At 49.1% G+C, this 13481-nt stretch overlaps 1 protein-coding gene across 1 annotated transcript in view; it reads left to right on the forward strand.

The window, feature by feature from the left end:
• Window positions 1-13481, forward strand: part of LOC119466437 (putative phospholipase B-like 2) — a 57008-nt gene that overhangs the window by 6497 nt on the left and 37030 nt on the right. Inside the window, exons 3-5 of the mRNA XM_037726950.2 lie at window positions 10346-10592; window positions 12250-12347; window positions 12748-12977. Coding sequence (XP_037582878.1) covers window positions 10346-10592; window positions 12250-12347; window positions 12748-12977 — 575 coding nt within the window. The remainder of the gene's footprint in view (window positions 1-10345; window positions 10593-12249; window positions 12348-12747; window positions 12978-13481) is intronic.

Consider the following 13481-nt stretch of genomic DNA (forward strand, 5'->3'; position numbering starts at 1 on the left):
GTAATATCCATCTTTCTGAGTAATCCTGCTCAATAACTAGAATTATGGTATCTGTCACAGGTGATTCATCAAAGTGATGTGTGTTTTAAAAAGCATTCTATTGTTCAGGAAAAATCACACAAAGCGACAAGCAAACTATATTCATCATACAACCGAGAATCCAGACCAACATTTGTCGTATTCACTTTGTCTTCCACGTCTTCTCCTTCCTCGTCCTTCTCAACGGTGTTACTATGCTCCCGTTAGAACACACACACAAGCACACACACACAAGCACACGCACGCACACACGCACGCACACACACAAATACTGTATGTATAATATGTGCGTGTACCGCTGAAAAAGACAAACGTGGGAAAAAGCTAGCGTCCGCAATCTCAACCACACCGATAAAGGCCGGGCCACCGGCTGAAACTTTAGTAAAATAATAGCATTTTTTTCTTGATAAAAGTGTATTTCTTTTATGAATATTTTACCGGTTCCAGCGTACACTCCTAATTGAGTATATATAATATATATGAGAACCCACTTACGACAACCTTTGATCGGCCCGATAAACTGGGCGGTGAAGAGCAAAAAAAAAAAAAAGGCGTACGATGAAGATAAAAATTTGCGAGTCCAACGCGCTGTGGCAATCCGTTGTTTAATTCGTGTTTCTGAAGAAAAAAGTAGCAGTTTTGGCGAACCATCTATTACGACAGCAAATTAGAAGACAGTTATGCCATAGTCCCTATGTGGTTATGCGAAATAAACATATTAGTTTTATTGACCGTATGAACTTGCAAACATTCGCTTACTAACCTAATAAACAAATATGGTGTCACGCGCGCACAGGTAAACATGTACACAAAGCTCGATGACCGCGGAATCTCGTTGTCAGAACGCTGCTGTCGGAAGCGCCGCAGCAGCAGCGAGGGAATTGACCTTCGTGCTTTCTCTCGCTGCAACGTGAACTAAACGTCGAAAGCACAGTCCATACGAATCTACCGGCACTGGCGTACTTTGTTCACATCTCAGATCGCTTCGAATGTGAGGCCCGCGGGGGCGCACACTTTGTCCACGTCGCAGGTCGCTGTCAGGATACGGCGCATGCGCGGCCGCGTCGTAAGCAGCAGCCGCCGGTGTAGGACGCCCCCTTCCTCCCCCCCCCCCCCCCCCCCCCGTCCATCGCGCGGGACAGAAGACGGTGCGCTTCTACGCCTCCTTTCTCCCTTGCACGCGCGAGATTGAGCTGTGATCGTCAGCTGACCCTCCCAATCTTTCACTCGCGCATACAACGTACCGCGAGCGGAGACGATGTTATTGTGTTGGGCTTTAGACAGAACATCACTTGGACCACGACGGCGATGGCGACGGCAGAAAGGTGCTTGGAGTGTCGATATAATTGCTATCGCAATAAAACTTTTCTGTTTAGCGATTGTATGCAAGTAGACACCACATTGCTCAATTGGACAGTATCTTCACTGGTAACCACCGTACTCAATATGAACGTGTGGTTCTCGATCATGCACGCCCTTCGCATGAAAACGAGGGAATGACGTCAACGAAGAAACAAAAATGACTATGTGACGATAATGGCATGACAAGGATGGACGACCATGGAATCACTAGGGAAATAATAAACACGATGGAACAATCACGACGGCCTGGCGAAGACGGCATGATGACGGTGCAATATTGACAATGGCATGTCGACGATGGAATGATGACCAAGATATGACGATGATGGTATGGCGATCATAGGATGATGAGGCGTGAGCGGTGACGACGGTGTGACGGCAACGTGATGCGCGTGCTAGAATGATGCCGATGTTCAGACCACGATGGTGGGACGAAGGGAATCATAGAGTTTGGCAAAGACGTTATAACCACGATGGCATGGCGACCACCGCATGATGAACTCGCTGTGACGAAGGGAGTGATGGAGGTCGAATTACGACGACGGCATGACCACAATAGGATGACGATGGTAAAATGACTACAATAGTATGACCACGACAGCATGACTACAGGCGCATGACCATGCTTGAATGAGGACGATTGTATGGTGACGAAGGTGAGTCGAGAACGGCATGAAAACAATGGCATGAGTAAGGTGGGATGACGATGCCGCAATAACGATGGCGGAATGATGAAGACGGCGTGACGACAAGGACATGATGGCCGTGTAGTGAGGACAGCGGAACTACGCAACGTGAGATGCTGGTATGATCACGATGACGATGAAATGACGACGATGTGATGATAACGGTGGCATAAAAACGGCAGCGCGTACTGTTCAAGCTCACGTTCGCGCTTACGTGCATCACCTGCATCCGCGGGCTTCCTTGCTTTGCACTATATCTGGTGTTTGTTCCATGTCCGGTGCCAGCTAATTGTGCGAGGCTTTAGGCTGGAGCGAGCCGGGATGATAGTAGTACGACGACTGATGGCATGATGACGTTACTTTTAGCATGATTCGTGTATTCGGCAAGAGCTATTCCGCTAGTCAGCAGCCAGCAGCAGCACCAGTGGCAAAGTAAAAAAAATCACCGCCCCTTCCACTCCGTGAAGATGGTCGAACAGCGAAGCTGTGTTAGTTACACCGAGTGTTACGAGTTTTACATGTGCATGTGTTGCATGTGATGCAATTGCGTAAACACAAGTAAACGCAGGTCTAACACAAATCGAAACGTTACGAGGCGAGAAGCAACATCCGACGGCACTCGACGAGTGTCCAGTTCTCTGGTCGAAACCTGCCAAGCCGCCGTCAGAGGCATCGGCTGCAGTCACGGACACCGCGCCCGTCCGGTGCGAATGTGGGGAAACGCGGACCACGTCGGCCGCAGCTCTGGGTGGTGGTGGTGGTGGTGGTGAAAACATTTATTTGGCTATGGAGGGACAGGAAGCTATGGCGCACCGACGGAGCGGGGGTTCGGGGGTTGTAACCCCCCCCCCCCCCCCCTGAGGCAGAGTTAACCCCCCATTTTGTTTAACCCCTTTTCTTTTCTTGCGCCTTGGAGTACTGCAACTCAGATGTAAGACGTGCAATCGTCTGCACACTCTGCGCAAAAAGCGAATTTTTTGACAGTTTCCCACGAAGAAGTTGAAATTAGTGCTGTTTAGATGGTATTGGCACACTTAAGCAAACTGTCACCCCCCCCCCCCCCCCCCCTGGCAGAGATCCTGGGTGCGCTACTGACAGGAGGTATGCTTGGACCAGCCCGTAAGGGACTGGAGAGACGCGGATGCCGCGTCTCGTCTATGTCGCCAACAATGACAACGATGGGAGCTTTCGTAGGCTTCGTCTCGTGCCTCGGCCTAGCAGGGATTGGAAGACGAAGAGGACGTCTATCCGCTCGATTACTAAAACAAGCTGTTAGTTGAATACGTGTCCTCGTCTCCTATTTTCGTTCCACCGTCACACTATATATATATATATATATATATATATATATATATTGCATGTAAATCTCCAGAATACAATGTTTTTATTCGCAGGTCTGAATCACACGTTTCATGAGCAAAGATAACAAGTCGAGGATCCTTATGGAGCTTTTCAGTGCATAAGGTATATATATATATATATATATATATATATATATATATATTATAAAGGGGAATTATTGGGGTTCGTAGCGACAGCGGGTCGTAGGATGTACCGAGCCCAGTCCTCTCGCTCGAGCTTCTGCTGCGCGCTTGATGCTGCCGATGCTGCTGACTCTGCGTCGACGTTCGTCATCTTCCTTACAAGGGCCCCGCGGAAATAAAGGAGCCATCCTGGCGACTTAGTTGTCCGGAAGGACGATAGAAAGGTGATACGGCTTGAGGCGCTGAACGTGAACGACTTCCCGATTCCGACGTCGCATGTCGGACGGCGGCGTGAGCGGCTCAACCAGGTAATTAACGGGTGATGTTCTCTCGAGAACGCGGTATGGCCCGTCGTACTTCGGAAGGAGTTTTGAAGCGAGCCCAGGCGTGTGGTGTGGAACTAACAACCAGACGAGGGCGCCCGGGAGAAAATTGGGAGTCGAGTTCTGGGCGTCGTGAACGGCTTTTTGACGGTTCTGGTCGTCTGAGGTGAATTGGCGGGCCAGCTGGCGACATTCTTCGGCGTGTCTGGCTGCTTCCGAGATCGGCAGGCATTCGTATGGGTCCGACCGGTAGGGCAGAATGGTGTCGATTGTGTGCGAAGGATGACGGCCGTAAAGAAGTTGGGTGAGAATCCGGTAGTGGCCTGAGTCGCGGTGTTGTAGGCGTAGGTGACAAACGGAAGAACTAGGTCCCAATTAGAGTGATCAGGTGAGACGTACATGGCGAGCATGTCACCAAGAGTTCGGTTGAAGCGTTCCGTGGTACCGTTAGTCTGTGGGTGATAGGCAGTGCATTTACGATGAATAGCGCATGCAGCAAGCAGTTGTTCGACGACTTCAGATAAGAAGGTGCAGCCTCTGTCGCTCAAAAGTTCACGTGGACCTCCATGACGAAGGAGAAAACGGCGTAGTATGAAATTGGCGACCTCCTGCGCTGTAGCATTTGATAGAGCAGCAGTCTCCGCATAACGTGTTAAGTGGTCTACCGCAACGATGATCCACCTGTTGCCGGTAGGAGTCAACGGAAGTGGCCCGTAGAGATCTATGCCCACGCGATCAAAGGGTCGGGATGGGCATTGTAAAGGCTGGAGTTCACCGGCGGAGTTGTGCGGTGGCGCTTTGCGACGTTGGCACTCATGACAAGAGCGGACGAAGTTGCGAACGAAATTGTACATTCCCCGCCAGTAATAGCGGTGTCGAAGTCTTTCGTAGGTCTTGAAGACTCCCGCGTGGCCACACTGAGGGTCGACGTGGAACGAGGAGCAAATCTCGGATCGCAAGGTTCGCGGAACGACGAGTAACCATGTGCGAACCTCTGGGGCATAGTTGCGGCGATACAGTAGCTGGTCTCGAATCGCAAAATGAGGAACTTGGCGCCGAAGCGTTCGTGACGCTGGAACTTTCGACGTATCCGAGAGAAGGTCGAACAGAGATGCAGTCCAGGGATCATCACGCTGTGCAGAGGCGATAGTGTCAAAGTCCAGAGATGACAATGTGCACTTGCAGGAGGAGTCGTCACTGGCCTTCGGGGGAAGCGGTGATCGGGATAGCGCGTCAGCGTCGGAGTGCTTTCGCCCGGAACGGTAAACCACGCGGATGTCATATTCTTGAATTCGCAATGCCCAGCGGGCAAGGCGGCCCGATGGGTCTTTTAGCGTCGACAGCCAACATAGTGCGTGGTGGTCGGTCACTACGTCAAAAGATCGGCCGTATAAATATGGGCGAAACTTGCCAAGTGCCTACACAATGGCCAAACACTCCTTTTCTGTTACGCTGTAATTGGCCTCCGCCTTGGTTAACGTGCGACTCGCGTATGCGACGACGTATTCTGTGTGGCCAGGTTGACGTTGTGCCAATACAGCACCAAGGCCTACACCACTTGCGTCAGTATGAAGTGCGGTTGGCGCTTGAGGGTCAAAATGGCGAAGAATGGGTGGCGTCGTGAGAAGACGGCGCAAGGTTGTGAAGGCGTCGTCACACTCTGGAGACCATGATGAGAGATCTCTAGAGCCACCAAGGAGCTGCGTGAGAGGTGATATAATTGACGCAAAGTTTTGAACGAATCGCCGAAAGTAAGAGCAGAGGCCGATGAAACTGCGTAGCTCTTTGATAGTGGTAGGTTTTGGGAACGCAGTAACAGCACGTAGCTTCTCGGGATCCGGGCGAACGCCCTCCTTTGACACGACATGGCCTAAAATCGTGAGCTGACGAACAGCAAATCGACATTTCTTCAGGTTAAGTTGCAACCCGGCGTTGGTCAAGCAAGTGAGTACGTGCTGGAGGTGGATCAGGTGCGTTGCGAAATCAGGGGCGAACACCACAATGTCGTCAAGATAGCAAAGACAGATTTTCCATTTGAGGCCACGCAGAACATTAACCATCATTCTTTCCAACGTAGCAGGTGCGCTGCAAAGACCGAAAGGCATGACGGTGAATTCATACAAGCCGTCTGGTGTAACAAAGGCAGTTTTCGGGCGATCGGCCTCTGCCATCGGAACCTGCCAGTAGCCTGACCGCAAATCCAGCGAAGAAAGGAACTCGGCTCCCTGCAAACAGTCCAAAGCATCATCGATGCGTGGTAATGGGTAGACGTCCTTCAGTGTGATCTTGTTCAACCGTCGAAAATCAACACAGAAGCGGATGAAACCGTCTTTCTTCGTGACGAGTACCACGGGAGAGGCCCATTGGCTCTGTGAAGGTAGAATGACGCCCCGACGAAGCATGTCATCGACCTGTTCTGCAATGACGCGACGTTCCGTAGCAGACACGCGATATGGTCCTTGTCGCAGCGGTGAGTGAGAGCCAGTGTCGATGTGATGCTCGACTGTCGATGCACGGCCGAGAGATATTTGCGCAACGTCGAAAGAACGGTGGAAGTGCTGAAGGAGTGCGAGAAGTTGAGATCGCTGCGAATGTGTCAGATCGTCGGCGATGAATGGGCTGAACACATCTGTCCATGCTGAGTCGGCTACGGAGAGGGCTCTCAGTTCATGAACGGCAGTAGAAGGCATTTCGTCGAGGACGGAGACAATTCGGGTTGAATCAACCGACTCGACGTAACCAAGGCATTCGCGGCGGAGCAGTGATAGCGGCGACGAAAGATGATTGTAAATGGGCATCGTGCTGACACCGGCGGCGAGGTCAAGAGCTGCAAAGGGCAAAGGAAGCGCTTTTCGGGTAACAAAGTGATGAGAGGGCATGAATAAGACCGTCCCGTCGGATATAGCACTACACGAGACCGGTACGAATGCTGAAGAGCACGGGGGAATACATGTGTCTTGTTGCACGAGAGGTTTAGCGGCAGGTTGAGCATCGACCGAGGCCAGGTCACCTAGGTGGGAAAGTTCAATCTCAGCCCGAGTGCAATTTATGATGTGTGAGAGAAAATCCCATCCTAGAATAACGGCGTGGGAGCACGATGAAAGAACTATGAACTCAATCGTGTATAAAACGTCCTGTATGGTTACACGGGCTGTACAAGCAGCGGTAGGGCGAATGGGTTGAGGACTTGCCGTTCGAAGCGACAATCCAGACAGAGACGTCGTCACTTTACCAAGCAAGCGGCAAACCCTGGCATCCATAACTGAAATAGCGGCACCGGTATCGACGAGGGCGACTGTAGCGACATCTTCGACAAACACATCAATGACATTGGCAGGTAAAGGAGGAGGACTTCGGCATGTCGACACTTGCGCAGTTCTTGCCTCAGGAACTGCGTCGTCTAGTTTCCCTCTTCGTTAGAGACGGGTCGCTGACGCATAGGGGAAAGCGATCGGCGACGTGGGGAGGGTGACCGGAAGCGTTCGAAGCGAGGACGGCGATCAGCCTGGGAGTGAGGTCGTGATGGATCGAAGGGTCCGTAAGGCGCACTTGGATCGGGCGGCACATAGGACGCTCGTCGATCGTCATCGAACGCCTGCGATCGGCGGCGGCAGAACCTTGCGACGTGACCGGGATACCTGCATGCAAAGCATATAGGCCGATTGTCCGGCGTACGCCACGGGTTAGCGACGGCAGTGCTGGCCCAGGGAGCGGGAGGAGGAGGGCGGTGCACAGGCTGCTGGAAACGTGGTACGGGCGCACTGCGAGGGGCCATTGCAGCAACCGCAGCATAAGTTAACGGTGTAGCCACGGCATCCGGCTGGTGAACCGCTGGCAGCGCTTTCGTGACCTCTTCATGGATCACATTACGGAGAGGAGATGGCAAAGTGCTGGCAGACTCCGGAGTGATGGACACCAGAGACAGCTGGCGTGCGACTTCTTTGCGGACGAAATCTTTGATTTGGGCTATCAGGGAGGCTTGTTCGGGGCCAGTGCGGACTGGTCAGGCTGCAGAGTGACGCCGCATTAAGTGTGGGATGTCGCCTTGTCAGAGCTCGCTGCTTTCGCAATTCATCATAGCTCTGGCACAAGCTGATAACGTCACCAACAGTGCGCGGGTCCTTGGCCAGAAGCATCTGGAACGCGTCATCATCGATCCCCTTCATGACGTGCTTAATCCTTTCCGCTTCCGTCATGGCAGCGTTCACGCGCCTGCACAAATCGAGGACGTCTTCTATATAGCTGGTGAACGTCTCACCCGTGTCCTGTGCGCGTGTACGCAAACGCTGCTCGGCTCGGAGTATCCTGATGGCGGGTCGGTCAAATACTTCGGTAATCGACGTCTTGAACGAAGACCACGTTCGGATATCCCTCTCATGATTCCTGAACCAGAGACTGGCGACGCCCGCAAGATAGAAGGATACGTAAGCCAGCTTGTCCGAGTCATTCCATTTGTTGTGGACGCTCACCCGTTCATAAGATGACAGCCACTCTTCAACGTCGTTGTCGTCGGTTCCGCTGAAGATGGGAGGTTCCCGCTGGCGAACGGTGCCAGCGCAAGGGACGGGTGGCGATGGAAGAGTCTGCTGGTCGGCGTCCGGCATGGCAGAGGGTAGCGTCCGCGAACGAAGTTCCAGGATGGTAGAGTGGAACGTTACCCAGCACCTCCACCACTTATAAAGGGGATTTATTGGGGTTCGTAGCGACAGCGGGTCGTAGGATGTACCGAGCCCAGTCCTCTCGCTCGAGCTTCTGCTGCGCGCTTGATGCTGCCGATGCTGCTGACTCTGCGTCGACGTTCGTCATCTTCCTTACAATATATATATATATATATATATATATACTGTTAAGAAGCAGCGCCCCTGTGTATGTGCCGACTCAAGAGAAAGATGAAGGACCGTGCCGTGATCGCGAGTGAGCCCCGTACTACGGACAGCCCTTGCAGTGGCTTCCTATACCTAGCGTTCCAGCGACGTTGTCAACGACGACAGACCTCGTCGTATTTGGTGTAGATGCTGGGTAGAGGAAGGCACTGCAAGGCTGTCTGTAGCACAGGGCTCACTCGCGATCATGGCATGGTCCTTTGTCTTCCTCTTCAGTCGGCACATACACAGGGGCCCGTCTGCTGCATTAATATATATATATATATATATATATATATATATATATATATATCAGAAGCAGCCAACAAACAATGACACCAAGGACAACATAGGGGAAATTGCGTGTACTTACTAATTACATTAAATAAATTACAAGTTATGGTGCATCAAAATGAATAAAAAACATATGACCGCATATATATATATATGTATATATATATATATATATATATATATATATATATAGAACAGCATGGGGGACATTTCCCCTATGCGTTCCTTGGTGTCATTGCAGTGTTCTAAAAGCCTCATAGTACACAGTAGTGTCATTGTTGGGTTGTTGTTGGCTTTTTTGTTAAACAGGATGAAGAAGCTTGATCAAAGCAGAAAGTACAAGCTGCACAGTAATCTTGAGATTATAATTGCACGCCGAGTGCCAGATATTCGCTAATCAGACATTACGACAAGGCCAACTTAACTCCTGATTAGAGAGTCCTTGGAGCGCTGGTTGGGAAGTTGCAAAGCCAGTTCTTAAAATGCGCCGCAATCAGTGGATCCATTAGTCGCAGGCCTCCGGCTAAGTGTCGTAGACATCCGTATATTTAGTTATCAAGCTTAAACCAGAAGTGTTAATTACGCCCCAAGTCAGAGCCGAAAAAATGTCTTCTTACTCTTGAGTCTTGAGTCTAGATGAATGTTGTAGAACTCGGTCATCATCATATTAAAAAAATCAAAATAAGAGAAAGAAATGTAGCTACCTTATTATAATGGTGACGGCTACTCTTTTTCACGAGTTTTCGTTGGAAAGGCCGTTAACTTTCGCGAGACCGTTTTGTTGTCGCCGACAATAAAACATGCTCGTGAAGTAAATTTGAAGTGCCCCTAGATGAATATAGCGGGCAAGCACATAATAGTATTTTTTCATCGGCTTCACCTACTAAGTATGGAGAAGGAATTTTATAATTTCGAACATTTGTTAACTTTTGCTCATGTTTTCATCAAAGTAGAATAATGATTTGTGCAAATTAATGAACTTAATAAAATCGTGACGTAAAAGCAGTATAAAGCGGCAAAGTGCAGGGACAAATTAGGGTAGGGGTTAATGCAAACTACTGACACAGGCACCGCCCACGTAAAGAACAAGAAACAGCTCATGCGTCGGTACTTTCTTTGCCCGCATTCTTATCTTGTTCGCGCACTTCCGTGCTTTAATATTTTGCTATTTCTCGTTACCATCATCAGCAACGTGTCATTTCAGGACATAGTAAGTTAGCATGTTGTTTCAGGTTTGTAGCGCATCTAGCGCTGACTCAATCGTTGTAGCTATATCGCCAATTTATTTTTCCCAGCTGGGCCTACCTGGCGGTGGAGTCGAGCCCGAACGTCCCCGATGAAGTCCAGGCTTACGCCGCCGGTGCCCTGGAAGCGCACCTGACACGCAGGCTCATGGATGCGCACTGGAAGAACATGTTCGACCACTATTGCGACAACCAGACCGAGTTCTGCGCTAAGCTGTACAATTTCCTCCAGAAGAACCTCGAGTACTCGAGCCGGAACGAGAAGCGTCTGAGAGCCGTTGACCCGTACTGGAATATGGTAGGAGCTTCGTAGCATTTTAAGAAGAAACGAACGCCCGTAATTTAAAATGAAAGGCAACTAAGACCTCTTACTTGTGTGTGAAATGACAAGCGTATTGTAAAGAACGGCACGAAACAAACTAAAGCAATTTCCTACTATATTACTTGGAGTGAAAGGCAACTAATACGATTACAATGAATTTATTGGGTTTGGAATACATTTGAACGAATGCATTTATTCTCTTGACAGTAAGCACGTGAATGTTGTTGAGGCTATGTCACTGCAGCTAGAATTGTTCTGTGTCAGCCTTGCATGAAGCTTCGAGACTGGTTTTAGGCATCCACTGAAAGACTTTAGTAAACTGTAAATTAAGCCATAGACTGCAATTGGTCTCTTGGAGGAAGAGTTGATTTAAACTTTATTTACAAAAGGAGCAATCATGTGTGTCTAATCCAGTGTGAAATTACTTGGTTCTTACGGTGTAACTGCGGCGGCGTTTTTTATTTTAGACAGCCAGCACAATCCTAGTTCCGTATCTCTTCCTTGCTTTGAAGCCCATTCATGCCACCACTGGGACAATACACCAGTTCTTGGTAGTTTGGCGTCGATTTACCGACACGATTTTAGAAGGTCAGCTTCCAGAAAGACAGTGCCAGGGTCACATAAATTAAAGCTGTGGCACCTGCTCGAAGGTACTACTGATGAAGGGATTTGGAGTAACATGAAAACGTGTGGTTGAGAGAACTGAACCTAGTTTGTAGGGGCTATGTTTTTAGTATTACTGTACTTAAGAAGTAGGATGTGATCATTGGATGATTCGTTTCCATACACATAAGCGCAATGCGACTCTAGTACGAAAAATTCAATTCTATTGAAGAAGTACTCAAACACTGATGGCGGTCCGCCCAAGCTTTTTACGTTCACACAGTTCGACTGACGAAAAAGGGCTGTTCACATTGAGGCCGTCAAAATGTGGCGAGTGAAGAACCATGAGATGGTGAGGCCGAGTGGTCTGGAGCGAAAGCGACTGTGCAGGAATGAATCGTAAAAAAAAGACGCTAATCACAGAGAAACATGAAGGTTGAAGTTCACCGACAGCAGCCTAGCGGTCGCCACCGTATCCATTTTACTGGCGCGACAAGGCAGAGCGCCAATTTAGCATTCAATTTGTATATACGACAGCTGTACTATCTCTAGCTCTAATCAGGTAACAACACTTGGAGAATGCAGATACAAATGGCCTCTAACTTGATTGGGCAGGTCCGCTCAAACAACATGAGGTTGACGAGATTTCCTCGGTAGGAACTTCGGCAGTGATCATTTTCATGTTCTCGATATACCGTCAGTGCTAACGTCAAGCGATGCGACAGAACAAGCACCGGCTTTCATTGGAATTCCGGAGCTTGAGGGCGGGATCCTAACAAACCCTCACATTTGATCTGTTTTGGCACAATGCATACCTTTCTGCAAAAACGCATCAAATATGCCATGCAATAACATTCACCGTGATCCCGTATGAGCGGCTTTGTAGTCATTCCACCTGGTAATCGAAAATGTGTAATTGAAACCTTTTTATTGAGCCTTTCGTATTGAGATCACCTGGCATAGAAATACACGTGGTATATTTGTTTGTGAAACTGAAAGGTTTGTGTTCTTTCTTTTTCTTATTCGACAGGTACACCTCCAAATGCGGCAACTTCTTGGTTTGAGCGACGCCTTCGAGCAAGTCCCACTTGACACGTCGCGAGAGATTACAAATGTCACCAGAGCTTTGTAAGCTCTTCCTCCAATACAGCTACCGTATTTTAAGTGAAAAAATTATACCTGATTTGAGTTTTATGATCTCATTGACCCCAGTGCATTGAAAGTAGTGGAAAAAGATACATAAAAGTTGGGCAGTTCATAACCGCATAATTTCATGGCGCTTCTGTACACAATTAGTCCAAAAAATTATGAACGTTATAGCAAGCTGCTGGTATTCACACCCTACTAGTGAAATTTTGTGCCGTAGTGACGGTCGCACATTAGCAACTTTGTTTATCTCACAAAGTCCCTCTAGTAGCCATGATAATTGTAAGTGGAACTTTTATTCGTTTTCGTGAACCAGAAGTGTATTTGAACGCACGGATTTTCAACGCAACGGTGATCAGAGGCCTTCCCATGCACTCGCCAGATTCTTCAGCCTTGCGGGAGATTTCCTGGATCTTGAGGCAGGCCTGAGGCGCACTGAAGATTTGCGCTCTCTGAACCAGGTACCAGCGTGTACGGCATTCGTTAAAGTCGTCGGTGACAACGAAGACCTCTACGTGGCCCACGATTCCTGGTTCCTGTATAAGAGCATGCTGAGAATTCAGAAGAAGTACACGTTTCCCTGGCACTATGCTCCGGACACTATGGGACCAAGTGAGTCTGCCGCGGGATGCGGTCGCTGCATGCACCGTTTCCTCCCACACAGTTGACTGTGAGACTCGCTCCTTCGCCATTTAACATACATGAGTAACTTGAGCAACCAATCATCAATATAATTGCAGTCTTGATCTCCACATTACCGAGGCTCACACAGAGGTGCTCTTGTTTTGCTCAAAATAAAGTAGCGTTTTTTCGGATACGTATTTCGTCTACGGTGACGAAACTAGGCTAAACTATATCGGCTTTGGAAAAAAGCGTGGCAATTAAAATAACAATGCGCATGAGTGGACTCTCCCGCGCGTTAGTTGAAAAACTTAACAAGTTTTGTTAAACGTCCATGTCCCGTACATTGGGGGCACGTTAAAGATCTCCTGGTGATCAAAATTAATCCACAGGGCCCCACAACGGCTTGCCTCATAAATCGTGGTTTTGGCACGTGATACCTCGGAATTCATTCGAGCATGCATGCCAGCAAGCATGCTTCTTGTGGCGGCTGAG

The sequence above is a fragment of the Dermacentor silvarum genome, chromosome 10 (assembly GCF_013339745.2).
Source record: "Dermacentor silvarum isolate Dsil-2018 chromosome 10, BIME_Dsil_1.4, whole genome shotgun sequence".
Taxonomy (NCBI): domain Eukaryota; kingdom Metazoa; phylum Arthropoda; class Arachnida; order Ixodida; family Ixodidae; genus Dermacentor; species Dermacentor silvarum.